Here is a 16,071-nt window from a genome sequence, read left to right as displayed (position 1 = left end):
TCATTTCCTGCCTTTTTAGTTTTTAACCAGGAGATGGCGCGGAGCGGGGCTGAGTAAGAGGGGTTCTGGGGAATCCTGGCAAAGCTTGCTCGAGGATCCCCTCGTTCCCTCGCCGCGCCCGAGAAAGAAGAGGAGCTGACATTTTCCTTCTCCATGGGATCAGAACTAAGTTGATCTGTTTCTCTGTCTGTAAAACGAGAGGGGTTGAACCAACTGTGCTCTAAGGCTCTCTGTCACACCCTGTCCCCAGTTCGGACATTCTATGGTCCTATGACTGTAAGACTCTATGCCTGAGAATCCCCCATTCCCACATCCCGCTCCGCACCTCCCCATCAGATCATGTCCTGGGTCCCTGCCAGATGCCGATGTTCAGTCCGGGCCAGATCCAGCGTCTGCAGGCTGGAGTCTAGGGAAGGCGGGGCGGGGAAGGAGGGGTCTGGCGGGACAGCACTGGGAGCCACATCCCTCAGACCAGCTCTGCCACGCCCCAAGGTCAAGGCCGGGGGGGCGGGGCCTCCTGAGCTCCTTCACCGGCCGGAACACGAGCTCCTCCGAGGCTTAGGTTCTCTAGGACATATGGGTCCCAAGAAAGGCAGGAGATGCTTTGAGGTTCACAGATTTGAAAGTGGGAGGGGCTGGGAAACCCATTCTCTCTAGATCTGTCTCTCCAGCCCGGGGGCTAGCCCCTCCCCTCCAGACGCTCCTCCCTTGGTCCAGCCCCTGGCTTCCTCCTGGCTTCCAGCCGCGGTCCCCCTCTTTCCCTGCGCTCTGGGCAGCCCCCAGCCTGGCTCAGCTCTGCGAGCCCTGGGGGCCGACACCACCCTCTGCCTGTTTTGCCATGCGCCCGCCGCCCTCTGCACTCCTGCTCCTGCTGCTGCTGCTGCTTGGGGGCAGGCCCTCCTGGGGGTCCTCTGAGCCCCCGCTTCCAGCCGTGGTCATCGCTGTGTTGGCTCGCAACGCCGGATACTCCCTGCCGCACTATCTCGGGGCTCTGGAGCGGCTGGATTACCCCCGGGCCCGCCTTGCCCTCTGGTGAGAGACCCCAGTGTGCCTCCCTGTCCCCAGCTCACAGTGACCTTCCTTTTGCTCTCCCTCATAGTCTGTTTTCCCAGGATACTGCCCATGTTGGGGGACCATCTCTCTGCGCCCCATCCCCAGTCGCAGAGATTCCTCAGACTACAGGGCTCCCTGCCATTCCCCACTTCCCACCCCAGCTGGCACTGGTCCTCTGGACCCTGGGTCTGAGCTGAGGGTTGGCCTCTCCACCATCTTCTTGGCCTCTCTTTGCCTTTCTGGGAATTTTCTCCTTCAGCCTCACCCCTTTCCTTTCTCCCTCATTTCCCTGGCTTTCCCTACCCCATTTTCCCTTTCTTTATGTCCACTTCTCTCTCCAAGCCTTCTCTTTTCCCTAACAAGCTTCTCCATTCTCTTCTTTCGCATTCCAACCTTATTTGTTCTCTCAGGACCTGTGGTTTGATCTGGTGGAGTTGGGAATGCACAGCTAACTGCTTGCTCAGTGCCTGTCCTTTCCCAGCTGGACTTGGTTAGAAGAAGTAAGGGGTCCTCTGAGCCCCTGCTGGCATCTTCAGCCCTAATAAGACCTTTATCCCCTTTCCCTCTGAGGTCCGGACAACTCTGGTGGAGAGTTGTTTCAATCCTTTTCCACAAGATCTCTTCGAATCTGGGCTCTAATCAAATCAGATGCCAGTCCACTATACCTTTGCTTCTCATACACCTTTCCCTTTTAGGGATGGCAGGGGATTCCTGCCCTCATCTCAAAGACCTGGATAAAAGGGAAGGGAATGACAGGATTAAGGGTATCCCATTTAGGTTCATTCAGTTTCTCAGCCTCCCCCATAGGGTATTTTCTATCCTGGGCCCTGAAGCAGGCTGAGGAGGGTAGCAGAGGACACACCCTGGAGCCCAGAGGCCTCCCCCATCTATGGAAACCAGTGAAGGCATAAGACCTGGTAGGGAGAGTTAGTTGGATTGGACAGGATGGAATGACTGACACCCCCCCTAACCTTCAGCCCTTGGCTGGTGAGGGGTGGTGTGGACTGGTGACCAAGTGAGGTCTCCCACAATTCCCACAATTTTGGACATAGAGGGTTGGTCCCCACCCCTAGCTGAGAATGACACGTTTGCTCTCATCTCTCAGCTCTTTAAAGAGACAGGAACATTTAAAACTGGGAGTTTTGTTTAAATTTGCTCCCATCACCCCCAATAGAGAGAAGCTAAAGCCTCCCCCAACTCTAATGGCACCTTTGACTTAATATAGTGCTTCTGCTGTTAATTGCTCAAAACGACTTTGTCCTCCTTCACAGCAAGTTTGGGTGAGTTTGTGACCGGAGGTAGATGGGAGTGGTCATTCTTCCCTATGTTATAGATCTGGAGACTGTGGCCTAGACAAGTGGAGTCATTTGTTGAAGGTTACCACTAAATCAGGGGTAGAGTCCTGATCAGAGCCCAGCCCTCTGTCTCACAGCCCAAGAATCTTTCCCTTTCCTCCCAACTCCCATCCCTGAAACCCCTACTCCTTGGACTTTTGGAAATCTTTCACTAACCACGTCAACTTAAATTCTTTTCTCAGCAACCAAGGAGAGCAATACTGTTCCTTTTGTAGCAGATAGGGAAACTGAGTCCCAGAAAGGGAAAGTGACTTTCCCATGATTACTTATGAAGTTTGTGGAAGAGCTGACACTAAGACCTGATGGCCAAACTCAGGTTTCTTTCCGCTATATCTCTGGATGGAGGCAATGCTTTGCATGGGAGAGAGTCCCGGATTTGGACTTAGATGACCTGAGGTCAGATCTAGGCTTTGCCATTTAATACCTATGTGATTGGGGCAAGTCAATAATCCTCTCTGGGCTCAGTTTCCTCATTTGCAAGCTAAGGATTCAACATATGTGTTTACCCCCCCCCCTACACACAATTCAGTTTGCTCAGAAGACCTAACCTCAGAGCCATAATTTGCCATTTTTGTGCCCAGGATAAATAGCATGAAACTAACTTTCAGGTGAGGGGAGTTGAAGAAAGGAGTAAGGCCAAGGCTCTGGTGGCATCATGAAGTAGCTGCAGAGGAGGCCACTCTGGGGATGGAGTTAGGGCCAAACCAGCTAGTTTAAGGGTACCTCTAGAGGGGCAAGTCATCATCTCATGGCTTCCTGTTTTATTTATTCTTTATTTTATATCACCTACATTTCCCACTATAGGGTTTCCTGAAAGTCTTAGTGCAGGCTTAAGCTATTAAAGCTTAAGTTATGAAAGCTTAAACCTACACTAAGAATTTTGGAAAACCCTCTATATACTTCTTCCCAGAAAGCGAAACCATATAAGAAAAAAGAAAAGTTTATCAAAACTAACCAAAATATCACAAAAGCTTAATCTTGTGTGCAGCATTCTACATCCATAGCCCTCTACCTCTGCAAACCAGGGGAGGAGGTACCTATTTCTGTCTTCTTCATGATAAAACTTGGTCATTATAATTTTGCAGCATTCAGTTCTGAGTGCTTTGTTGTTCTTGCTATGTACATTGTGTATATTGTTTTTCTGTTTCTGCTTACTTCGCTTTGCTGCAGTTCATATACAGCTTTTCATGTTCTCTAATAATTTTACTACAGCTTCCTGACCCAACGGATAGAGCACCAGCCCTGGGGAGTCAGGAGGATCTGAGGTCAAATCCAGCCTCAGACACTTCCTAGCTGTGTGATCAGGGCAAGTCACTTAACTATTTGCCTCAGTTTCTTCATCTGTCAAATGAGCTGGAGAAGGAAAGGCAAACCACTCTAGTATCTTTGCTAAGAAAACCTGAAATGGGGTCACAGAAAGTTGGACGCTACTGAACAACAACAATTATTTTACCAGCTAGGTGATAAGCTGAATTTTTTTTCAATGCTGCTGAAGGACTGAAAGTTTCGTCAGTGCCCTTGGACAGAGTGCATCTAGCCGTGCCTAGTTAGTGTTCTTCTGAGCTATCCTAACCTTAAGAATGGCTAGCACTCAGATGGAATATAATTGGACAGGTCTGGTACAGGATGTGGAATTCAGTCCTCAGATGAGGAATTTGGGTTGTTGTCTAGACTCTCCCACCGAGCCAGCTCTAAACCATGCCCAGGTCATAGGTGATTCAGTCTTGCCCCTTCCTCATGATTGCTCTGACCACAGGTGTGCCACAGACCATAATGTGGACAATACAACAGAGATTCTTCAGGAGTGGCTGGCTGCTGTGGGCAAGGACTATGCAGAAGTGGTGTGGCGACCTGAAGGCGAGCCAAGGTGCGCAGGGTTGGGCATCTGGGATTCAGTTCAAATCAGTTGAATTCAACACATACTCATGAAGCACCTACCATGTGTATGTAAGCACTGTGCTAGGCTAGGAATACAAAAACAAAAATAAAACTGTTGTACCTGTTCTCAAGTAGCTTACATTTTGCTGAGGGGAAACAACTGGTAATCAGATAAGTAAAAGCAAAATAATTTAGGGAGCAAGAGAGCATTCACAACTGGAAAAACCAGAAAGGGGCTGTTGCCCAAGCCCCATAGTAAGCTGGTGGGTTGGAGCTGCACCTGAACTGAGACCCAAAGGAAGCTCAGGATTCGAAGAGGTAGAGGTAAGAAGGGAGTGCATTCCGGATATGAAGCGCAAACAACCTGTGTGAAGATGCAGAGATGGGAGATGCAGTATCGAGTCTAAGGAAAATACCAAGTCAAGGGAATGGCTCTTAGGAGAGTTTAGCTAGAATGTAAGCATGTATGAAGGGAAATAATGTGGAATGAATTTGGAAAGGCAAGGTGGAGCCGGAGGAAGGGGTGTAAGACAATGTCACCTGCAGTTCACAGGAAAAGTCTGAGGGCTTTTCTCCATTTCTAGTCTTTTTTGGGCTAGAGGCAGCTGTGAAAGCAGCAGGGCTTTAGGCTAGGTCAGCCTTAAGAAAAATAGAAGTTGAAGAGTTTAACACTGGCATTCCTAGTCTTGGTTCTGGGTCTTTTCCCCACTACATCTAGCTCTAATTGTAAAAAAGTGTTTCCTTACATGAAGCTTGTAGTGCATTAAGATCCCTGAGTCATTTTCCCATGAATTTTAGTTTTCTTACCTCTCCCTAGTGTACGAGCTTTCTCCATTTTCCTCCTCTGAAATTGATGGTGTTGGACTTGATGACCTCTAAATGCCTTTCTAGCTCTAATAATCTTAAATTCCTTCCTATTTATGTTACCAGGGCTTCTAGGTGGTGCAGTTGATAGAGCTCTGGGCCTGGAGTCAGGAGACACTAGCTGTGTGACCCTGGGCAAGTCACTTAACTCTGCCTCAGTTTCTTATCTGTAAAATGAACTGCAGAAAGAAATGGCAAACCACTCCAGTATCTTTGCCAAGAAAATCCCAAATGGGGTCAACAACAACAACCTGTTGTTAAGGAGACAGTAGTGTTGAGTGTAATCTATTTATCCCAGAAGGCAAATGGTTTCGTGTGTTAGTGGGCTGGACTTAAGAGTCTGGGAACCATATGCCTTACCTAACTTTTTATCTTACCAGGCCCACATATTAGGCACTGTTTGATGAATGAATGATCTCTCTTCCTAACCCCAGACCAGCATATGGAAGGGCATGACAGGCTGTAGTGAATTTATTTATAGTAAACTACAAATGTACACTCTTGGGTAAAGTGAGTCTCTTACCCAGGAATTTGCATTTTAATAGTACTCCAAGTCTTAAATTAAAGGGATGAGAGACAGTTCTGTTGCCCAAGGTCGAGCAGTTGGTTAGTGGGAAAGTTAGAACTCTAGAACCCAGGTCTCTAGACTCCCAGGCCAGTCACCCCAAGGAGTTGGTAAGGCCCCTTGCCCTGAGGCACTGTCTTGGTTTCTGATCTTTGGCCTGATCTGATCTTTGGTATAGGTTATACCCAGATGAAGAGAGTCCCAAACAATGGACCAAGGAACGCCACCAGTTCCTCATGGAGCTGAAACAAGAAGCCCTGGACTTTGCCCGAGCTTGGGGAGCTGACTATATCTTGGTAAGAGAGTCTCATACCCTCATCTATCCTGACCATCTGGCCTAAAAAATCTCAGGGAGGCTACTCAGTTCCACTGGACCATATCCCTGGATCCAATCACTGTATCACTTCCCCAGATCATACCAGAAACCCCAAGTCAGGCCCTGTGTCTACTCTGGACCCCAGAAGAACTTGTAGGGGTACTTCTTGGTTGACCCCTACCTGGGACTGACCTGAACTGGCCTGTGACCAACCTGTCCCATTCACTCCCAGTTTGCAGACACTGACAACATCCTGACCAACAACCAGACCTTGAAGTTCCTGATTGGGGAGGGCCTGCCAGTGGTGGCCCCTATGCTGGACTCCCAGACTTATTACTCCAACTTCTGGTGTGACATCACACCACAGGTGAGGTCCTGGATGGGGAGAACCTAATAGATTTTGAGACTCAAAACAAGCAAACCTTCTAACCTGATTTGAATGGAGTTGGGGTATTGAGACTGGAGTAGTTTCTTCCTAGAAAGTATCTAACCCTAATGGCAAGGAGGTATGGTGCCTGATTGGGGTGGGAGCAGGGGGCAGGAAGAAAAGGGCCTAGCAGTTTTCCAACAGTCCTGGTCCCCCTTGCTCTACCTCAGGGCTATTACCGGCGTACACCAGATTACTTCCCTACCAAGAATCGACAGCGTCAGGGCTGTTTCCAAGTGCCCATGGTACATTCTACCTTTCTGTTAGCCCTTCGGGGCAAGGAGGCTGACCAACTGGCTTTCTATCCCCCCCATCCCAACTACACATGGCCCTTTGATGACATTATCGTCTTTGCTTATTCTTGCCAGGCTGCAGGTGAGTGGTCTCAAGTTGGGCTGGGAATCATGGAATGTTAGATCTGGAAGGGGACTTAGAACATGGAATACAAGAACTGGAAGGGATTTTAGACTATAAAATGTGAGAACATAGATGCATAGAATGGTGGTAGAGGTCTTCCCTGGGAGGAAGGCAGGTAAACTAGCCCAGAATGGAGTATGGGGAGGGTAGCTCCCTTCCTTTTTGCTGGTGTGGGTGCCATGGGGGAAGAGACCCAGCTAAAGGGTGGGCAGAGCTCAGAAAGGGAGATACCTTTGGTGCTTTGAGATCCTTTGATTCCCTTCCCCTCTACTTTGCCTCATTCCTCCAGGTGTCTTGGTCCACATTTGCAACCAGCATCGTTTTGGATACATGAATGTTCCAGTCAAATCACATCAGGGGCTAGAGGATGAGAAAGTCAACTTTGTCCATCTAATCTTGGAGGCCCTGGGTGAGTAAGGCTGTGGCAGGTGGCACCTTCTCTTCCCTAGGAAGCTTTGGTAACAATGCCTTTCTTCTCCACATATAGCCATGCTTTGCCTTTCCTCTCCCTTCCCCTCTCTTTTTCCCCTCCCCTTTCCCGGGATTTCAGTTCTGGCCTTTTCTCAGTCTCCATATACTCTTTTTTTTTTAGGCAATTGGAGTTAAGTGACTTGCCCAGGGTCACACAGCTAGTAAGTGTCGAGTGTCTGGTCTGAGGCTGGATTTGAACTCAAGTCCTCCTGACTCCATCCCCGGTGCTGTATCCACTGCGCCATCTGGCTGCCCCAAGTCTCCATATACTCTTGCCCTTGTTATAGGACCCAGGACTATAGGATAGTAGTTCTAGGGCTAGAAGGGATCTCAGGGATCACCTTGTCTAAGTTCCCCATTTTACAGATAAAGAAACTGAGATCTAGAGAGGTTCAATTACTTGTCTGTGGTAGCTAGCCCTCCACTTGTAGTTGTACCATAATACCTCAGACCTTGTAATACGGTGTCTGAGAACTCTGCTCTCCTTTCATTCCAGCACCTCCAAAGCCCTGGACCAAGCAGCCAGTGCTACTCAGTAGCCTAGCAAACCCCTTGGGCTGTCAGAAGTTGAAGGACCTTAGAGGTCCTCCATGTCACCCCCTCATTTTACAGTTGGGTAAAGTGAGACCCAGAGAGAGGAAGTGACGCTCCAAAGCTAACTTAATGGCAGAGCCAGAACCAGAACCCAGTTGCCCAGTCCCGAACTCTTTCTGCAATGGAAGATAAGACAGTGGGTCCCTAACTTTCCTTTGGACTCATTCCTCCCTGTGTCTAAGTTTTCCTGGGTCCCTGAAGAGGACCCCAGTTTGAGACCCTACTTTGCTGCTAACTTGCTGTGTGGCATGAATCCAGTCTCTTCCCCAGCTATAAAATGGTAGGGTTGGGGGCAGCTAGGTGGTACAGTAGATGGAGTCAGGACGACCTGAGCTCAAATCCAGCCTCAGACACTTGACACTTACTAGCTGTGTGACCCTGGGCAAGTCATTTAACCCTAATTGCCTCACCAAAAATAATGATGATGATAATAATAATAATAATAGGGTTAGATTAGATGATCTCCAAAGTCCCTTCTAATTTTAATATACCATGGTATGAGGGTTGGGGGAGATTAATGAGACTAAGAGCCAGAAGGAGCTAGGCTAAATTCATGACCAGATTCTGGGGGTGGATCTTTCTATCACAGCGGATGGTCCGCCTATGCAGCCTTCAGCCCATGTGTTCCTGCCCCCGAAAAGGCCCAACAGGATGGGGTTTGATGAGGTATGTGTCCTAGGGATGCCAGGTCAGGGAGGGAGGGGCTTGGATGAATCGCCTTCCTCGAGCCTCTATTCTGCATTCCTGAGCACATTTGTAGACAGAAGTAAATTAGATTAGATTGTAAGCTCTTTGAGAGTAGGGACTATCTTTTGCCTCTTTTTGTATCCCTGAACTGCACACATAGTAGGCACTTAATAAATGTTTATTGATTGATTGATATTGAGAAAGATTGAAGATGCAGGAGAGATGATGCCCACTAGTTCTATTTCCTAAGGTTTTTGTCATCAGCCTAGCCCGTCGGCCTGAACGCCGAGAACGGATGCTAAGCTCCCTGTGGGAGATGGAGATTGCTGGACGGGTACTGGAAGCTGTGGATGGCAGGTGAGGAACCTGGATCCTGAACTGGCCTGGCTGGTTTCCAAAAACTAAGCCCTGAGTCACTGATAAAAGGGAACGGGGACCCAGATGGGTGTGTGGGGAGGATATGACTTGAAACCCTAGCCAGTCCCCTCCATATCTCCCTGCAGTGCACTCAACAGCAGCACCATCAAAAGCCTGGGTGTGGACCTTCTCCCTGGCTACTATGACCCCTACTCTGGCCGCACGCTGACCAAGGGGGAGGTGGGCTGCTTCCTCAGCCACTACGCCATCTGGGAGGAGGTGAGGATATAGTCGCTGGGGAAACCAGGGCAGGGAAAAGTGTTCATTTCAACTCACAGATGTTGATTGAACATGCAATGTCCTTTTCTCTAGTGATAGGGAGAGCATCCCTAAGGGTTATTTCTCCACCACTGCCTTTGATCTTTTGCCACCCCTGGCCTTCTCTAGGACCTTGTCCTAGCAGCTACGTACCCCCTCCTCTCTCTCATCTTCAATCTTTCTGTCTCCTTATCTGTCTACAGATATGCCCAGGTTTCTTCAATTCCCCCAAAGCTATCCCTTGATTCTTCTGCTCTATCCAATCACCATCCTCTCTCCTCCCCTTCTCTGCCACTTTTCTTTTTTTCTTTTTTTTTTAAAAATATTTATTTAGTTTTAGTTTTCAACATTCATTTTTATAAGATTTTGAATTCTAAAGTTCCCCCCCTCCCCAAGACAGCTCTGCCACTTTTCAAAGAAGTACTCTCACTGGATGTTTTCCTAACTGATCTAGCCCCATCCCTTGAAGTCCGGCTTCTGTTCACATTTCTTTACTGAAACTGCTCTCTCTGAGGTCACCAACAACTTACTGATCTCCAAACTGAAGGGCCTATTTTGCAGCCTCAAGCTCCTCAGCCTCTTTATAGTACTTCATATAATTTCCCATACCCTCCGGATTCTTTCTCCTCACCCACCTTCAGAGTCACCACACTGTCTTGGTTATCCTTCTCCAATTCTTTTTTTCTGTCTCCTTTAGAAAGCCTTCACTAGCTCCTCCTCCCCTCATCCTGTTTCCTCCACTCAACATTCTATCCTTATTCCTCTTTGCTCTATTGAAGCCTTCTCCTTTGCCAATCCAATTTGTTCCTTGTTTCAGCTATGCAGAGGACTCTCAAACCTCTATTGCCAGGATTGACCTCCCTTCTAAGCTTCAGACCTATATCTCCACCCGCATGCTGAATATCTCCATTTGGATGTCCTACCAGCAACTCAAAGGCAACCTGTCTAAAACCATGCTCACTGCCTTTCCTTCTAACTCCGTTCCTACTTCTGATGTGTGGGCCCCACCATTTACCAGTCTGTAGTGTCTGTAGTCTTGCACTTCTTCTTGGCTCTCTCCTTCCCCTCACCTCTCTTACCCAGTCTGTCACCAAGTCTTGTCAATTCTGCTTCCATGTTGTTGTTGTTCAGCTATTTCATTCATGTCCAACTCTTGGGGATTCCATTTGGGGTTTTCTTGGCAAAGATACTAGATTGGTTTGCCATTTCCTTCTCCAGCTCATTTTACAGATGAGGAACTGAGGCAAACAGGGTCAAGTGACTTGCCCAGGGTCACGCAGCTAGCTAGTAAGTATCTGAGGCCAGATTTGAACTCACTTCAGGCCTGGCACTCTATCCACTGAGCTACCCAGCTGCCCCTGATCTTCTTTGTGGGATGAATTGATTCCCTGCAAAAGATGGTCCAGGAAATGTACCCAGGTTTTAAATATTACCAAATACTTCCACATTTTATAACCTAAAACTTCTAACATAAACTAGGACACAAAACAACTTACAAAACAAAACACACAAGGTTATTCACATACCCTCTTTTCGTGGAGAGAAGTGGCTATCATGAATAGGGAGAGAGTCAATCTACAACCACAGATCCCCCAATAGGAAGCTCTCCCCTTGTGGACAAATTTTTCCACTTGGGCCCTATAGAATAGGAGGGAGGTTTCTAATAAGGGTCTGGGGTGTAGAGCTCTTATTTCCTATCCCACCACTGCCACAACTTCTCATGGGGGAAGTTTACTATGAATAAAAAGTAGAAGTTTTCTAAGTATACTATTTATTAATACGGATGCCACTTATTAATAAAGGACAGGTCAAGGCCTGCCTCCATTTGTGCCAAAGACTGCCTCCATAACATCTGCTAAATCTGGCCCTTCCTCTCTATTCCCACTGATGCCACCATAGTACACCTAACTGTACTATTATAATAATATCCTAACAGCTCTTCCTGCCTCCGCTCTCTCAGGCCCTTCCCCACCCCTACCCCTCCATCCAGCCTTCATACCACTTCCAAAATAAATTGTCCTAATGGACTGATCTGGTTGTGTCTCCTTCTACTCAAGAATCTCGAGTGTTTCTCTATTCCCCATTAAGGAAAGTTCAGACTTGTCAAGCATTCCAGGCCCTCCACAATCTAGTACTAGCCGTCCTACTTTCCCAGCCTTTCCTCATATTTCTCCCCACCTTCTTCAAGCACAGAGACACTCCAGCCAAGCTGGACCACTCTCTGCCTCACAGACACATCCGAGACTTTCTCACGTCCATTCCCTTTGCTCAGGCTCTTCCTCATGCCACAGAGTATCTTCTGTCTCTAAAGGCTGTTATCTTACGGGTCTATGGATGCCTTCCTTCTTTGCCAGCCTTTAAAGTCTAACTCAGATGGTGCTTCCTTCACTGAGTTTTCCCTGAACCCCTCCAGTGCAGATCAGTAATGAACTTCCTTCCCAGACCTTTCTGAAATATGTATTTATAGTAATCCATGCATGTTTCATGGTCCTCTATTGTCAGTCAATCAAGTACTCTCTATATGCCACGTGTGGGTACCAAGATGAGAGAGAGAGAGAGAGAGAGAGAGAGAGAGAGAGAGAGAGAGAGAGAGAGAGAGAGAGAGAGACAGAGAGAGACAGAGAGAGAAAGAGAGAGACAGAGAGACAGAGAGACAGAGAAGGGAGAGAGAGAGACAGAGAGAGACAGAGAATAATCCCTGCTTTCGAGAAGCTAATATTTTATTGGAGGAATATAGGGTGTCCCAAAAGTCTTAAAACTACACTAAGACTTTTGGGATACTTTGTATCCCTACAGTTTCACAAGGGTAGAAACCTGTCTCACCTAAACTTTGTATCTCCTGGAACAGTGCTCTGTATACAATAGGCGCTTAAGAAACAATTGACAGTGGGGTGGCAAGGATAGCACCTTGGGACCTATGCTAACAGAAAAATGCTTGGCCCTGTGCCAGGAATGGAGGATGGTACAAAAAAGACTAAAACAGGTTAGGAGAGATAAGAGATGGACAAACTAGATAGAATCTGCTAAATTTGTGAGAAGTAGGAATATAGTGCTTTTAGATTTCAAAGAAGGAAGAGTTTGTGTCCTGTCTGGGAGGATTAGGGAAGGCTTCTTGTAGGAGGTGGCATTTGAATTAATCTATTGGAGTTCTTGAGTAGGGGAGCCATGGGACCATGAAGGCAATGCTTTCAGGGGAGTGAAGCTAGAGGTGATGAGTGTGCAGGTTAAGTTGGGGGATCCTCGGGCTCTGAAGGTGGCCACCCTCCTTTCCTGTGCCTACAGATGGTCACCAGGGGTCTGGAACGGGTCGTGGTGTTCGAGGATGATGTGCGCTTTGAAGCCAGTTTCAGGCAGCGGCTGGAGCGGCTGATGGAGGAGGTGTCTCAGGAGCAGCTGCAGTGGGACCTGATGTAAATTATGGGGCCAGGGGCCAGCTGAGGTCGGGAGGGGCAGCATTCTTAGGACATGTGCTGGCAGAAGACTGCATGGGCTGAGTTGGAACAGGTCCCTTCAACTAGCCAGGCCCCGTCCTTTCCAGGCAGCCCTCTGAGCTTGTGCTGCATAGAACTGGAAAGATTTAGCTAGGGTGGGGAGCCGATGGCAGGGCGGGGGAACCTTCTGTGATGCTCTGGGTTTCTGTCTCTGCCACCCCTCTAGTTACCTAGGGCGCAAGCAAGTTACCTGGGAGGAGGAGCCAGCTGTGGAAGGTGTGCACCACCTCGTAGTAGCCAACTACTCCTACTGGACTCTGGCCTACGCTCTGTCCCTGAGCGGGGCTCGGAAGCTGCTGCAAGCCCAGCCTCTGGGCAGGATGCTGCCTGTGGATGAATTCCTGCCCATCATGTATGACCGGCATCCCAAGTGAGGCTCAGGGGCGGGGGCTGGGGTGCCTATGGAGCTTATACCTTTTGCCCTCGGGTTCTACAAGTTCTAGTCTGTTGGCATTTCCCTCCTGGGTTCAGACCAGGGGCCTACCACCTCACATGGGGCTTCCATGCGCTCTTCTCTGCAGTGAAGACTACAAGAAGCACTTCTTCCCCCGGGACCTGAGAGCCTTTGCTGTGAGGCCCCTGCTTGCTTTCCCCACCCACTATGCAGGGGATGCTCAGTGGCTGAGCGACACAGAGACATCTACCATCTGGGATGATGATACTCAGGCCACTGGTTGGAGTGGTTCTCGAAAGACCCTGAGGGACCCAAGGTTGGACAGGGTGCGCAGCAGTGGACACAGCTTCCATTCCGCTTCTCATGATGAGCTCTAGTGTTGAGGGGTAAGCAAGCACTGGGAAGAGGGAGGAAGGGAAAAATGGAGGGAGGGAGGAGGCCCCCGGGGACACTTCATCCTTTAGTCCTATACCCACGACTCTCCTGCCTTCTAGGGCATCAAGGTTTTATATGTGACTTTTTATTTCTATGTCTGTCTCCCTCTGATTCTATGTTTCTCTCTTTTTTTCTTTTGGTTTCTCCTCCCTCTGTCCTTCTCATTTCTCAGGGTTTGTCTGTAGATCAATGAATAAACCTCGACAAGCAGAGCTGACACAAGGATCTCCAGCCAGGAGCCGGCAGTAGCCAGAAGAAACCCTTCTAGCTCCCCTAGGTCCAGTGGAGAGATCACTGCTGTTCATTTCAGTGTTTCCTTATCTGAGTCAAAACCAGGGCCATTACCACTGTAATTTCCCCACTCCTCTTCCCCAAAACAACAGCAAACCACTCCCCCTTTCCACAAAGGTGCTAAGGCAAGGGGCTACTAACCAGCTGCCGGCTTGTTGTTTTTGTTTTTTTTTTTTACAGAGGGTAGGTGGGAACTGAGTCCCTAAGAATCTCTCTCTCAAGGTCACAGACACACTACTTTAGTCTCAATGGTCTGGGATCTGTTCAATAGTGTATATGGAAGGAGGGAGGAGACCCTAGAATTCTTGGCTGACCTGCTCAAACCTAGAGCTGAGCCCTTTATCTTTCTCACCCCGACTCCGTCCTGCATCCCTCTTTCTCTGAAGTTAGGGCTAAGGAAAGGAACAGGATTTGGAAATCTCCCAGACTGAAGAGGAGGAGACAGAAAAAACAAGGACTAGGAATCTGAGGTTGGCAACTGAGCTTTCCACTACCACTAGGCAGCAGGATGAAACATTCACTGATCCCGTCACCACTGATCAGGAGGTTATCAGCAGTAGCAAGGCTGAATGACCTCTGTAGCTATCTGACTGTACCCAAAGCCTGGGGAACCCTCTCTACCCGCTTTCTTTAGCTCTTTCTGGAGGCTGTTACTGACACAGCATGAATTAGCTGCCTAAGGTACCAGTCCCAGGAAGATAGAGAAGGATCCATTCCAGACCTGATGTCTTGTAATAAATAAATGTTTGGTTTGCACTTTAAACTTTGCCCCTGCCTCATTACACGTGTATCTGATCTTTGATTCTAAAGGAAGATTAATAGTGATAAGCTCCATTTAACAGATGAGGAAATCAAGGTCCAGTGAAGTCATGGTATCCAGAGAGTTGGTAGCAAAGCTAGAACTAGAACCCAGATATCCTAATCGTCTGTCCTCAGACCTTTCTATATATCAAGCTATAGCTACTTGTGCTATGTATGGCCCAAGATATGCCAGTGTTTGTCCTTGGGAAAGTTATAAGCTAAAGGCTGTGTGTAGATTTTATTGCACCAGCCCAGAAAATCTCTGGCCAGCAGCCCTCCCAGCAAACAGTTGCGTTTTAAAAGTTGGGGAAGTGTCATTTGGCTGGAGAGAGGAGGCAAGGGATGGTCTCTGGCACCATCTAATGGTGTTGGACATATACAACACCTTTGGCCTCTGAAAGGCAAGAGAGACTTTTGGGATGTTGCTGAAGCATGAAGGCACCTTGGAAGCCACCAGTCCAAAGCCCTTGTTTTCAAGACATTTGCCCAATGTCAGTAGCATAGGAGAACATGGTAACTTTTTTTTTTTTTTGCTAATCTAGAAATAGGCCACCCCCCAGCCTTAGCTTCAGATCCTCTCTGATTATTGGTTGTGTGACTAATTAAGGTGGGGGGGGGAGGGAGAGCTCCCCTGTTCTGATGCATCCAGCTCTGTGGAGAAAAGACTCAAATGCCTGGAGAAAAAGAGGAGCAGAGCCCAGATCCAGCATTGAGACCATGGTTATCTGCCAAAAAGAGCTCCCTCAGAGATGAATGGGGAGAGAAAGCCGTGGTGTGTGACTCCTTCCTTCACCTGAGAGACTCAAATTCAGTCACTTGGGGTGCAAGAGGCCTCCTATCCTGTAGTACATCGGATGTTGCTCTGAAATTTAGGGGCCTGGGAGGGGGCAGGCTGAGTTAGTGATAGGCCAGGTCCTGAGTGAAAGTTACTTCCTTATCCCAGGAACAGCATCTGATTCTCACTGGACTCTGTATAGTAGCTGCCTGTGACATCACACATACCCAACCTCTAGAGCTCTTTGCTCTCTACGCTATCTACTGAATTGCTCCTAGGGTCGAAACCTTTGGTGGGGAGTTCTGGGATGCAATTCTGCCTTCTGGAAGGGTAACTAAAGTCACACCACTACAGTTAAGGGAACAAAACCTGCTGCTACCCTGTGACAGTGTTCAATATTATAGCCTAGAGTTAGGTAAGAGTCATATTCCCTTTAAAAAGTATATGTATATATATATATATATATGTATATATATATATATATATATACACACACACATACACACACATATATATACACACACATATATACATATATAAACATATGTGTACATATGTATACATATACATATAAACTCAGAT

At 48.0% G+C, this 16,071-nt stretch overlaps 1 protein-coding gene across 2 annotated transcripts; it reads left to right on the top strand.

The window, feature by feature from the left end:
* Nucleotides 1-481: 481 nt before the first annotated feature.
* On the top strand, nt 482-14,676 carry CERCAM (cerebral endothelial cell adhesion molecule). Of its 2 annotated transcripts, none has more exons than XM_020965743.2 (13): nt 482-1,032; nt 4,165-4,275; nt 5,894-6,011; nt 6,264-6,398; nt 6,629-6,833; nt 7,165-7,284; nt 8,530-8,606; nt 8,878-8,984; nt 9,131-9,263; nt 12,585-12,712; nt 12,960-13,145; nt 13,315-13,573; nt 13,795-14,676. In XM_020965743.2, the coding sequence occupies exons 1-12, from the start codon at nt 839-841 to the stop codon at nt 13,562-13,564; spliced, it is 1,764 nt and encodes a 587-aa protein (XP_020821402.1). In that variant the 5' UTR covers nt 482-838; the 3' UTR covers nt 13,565-13,573; nt 13,795-14,676. The 2 variants fall into 2 exon arrangements, with proteins under 2 accessions (XP_020821402.1, XP_020821401.1); XM_020965742.2 differs by having other exon boundaries at nt 488-1,032; nt 12,960-13,163.
* The last annotated feature ends 1,395 nt before the right edge of the window (nt 14,677-16,071 follow it).

The sequence above is a fragment of the Phascolarctos cinereus genome, unplaced genomic scaffold, assembly GCF_003287225.1.
Source record: "Phascolarctos cinereus isolate Bilbo 61053 unplaced genomic scaffold, phaCin_HiC Scaffold_2;HRSCAF=192, whole genome shotgun sequence".
In the NCBI taxonomy this organism is placed as follows: domain Eukaryota; kingdom Metazoa; phylum Chordata; class Mammalia; order Diprotodontia; family Phascolarctidae; genus Phascolarctos; species Phascolarctos cinereus.
The sequence above is the reverse complement of the archived record's forward strand: the minus strand, read 5'-3'. Positions and strand labels throughout refer to the sequence as shown.

Bases quoted from the DNA above. Each gene is read 5' to 3' on its own strand.
- CERCAM (XM_020965742.2), top strand. From the start codon at position 839: ATGCGCCCGCCGCCCTCTGCACTCCTGCTCCTGCTGCTGCTGCTGCTT. The intron at 6,834-7,164 runs GTGAGTGGTCTC...TCATTCCTCCAG, and splicing joins TTATTCTTGCCAGGCTGCAG to GTGTCTTGGTCCACATTTGC. The intron at 13,164-13,314 runs GTGAGGCTCAGG...TCTTCTCTGCAG, and splicing joins ATGTATGACCGGCATCCCAA to TGAAGACTACAAGAAGCACT.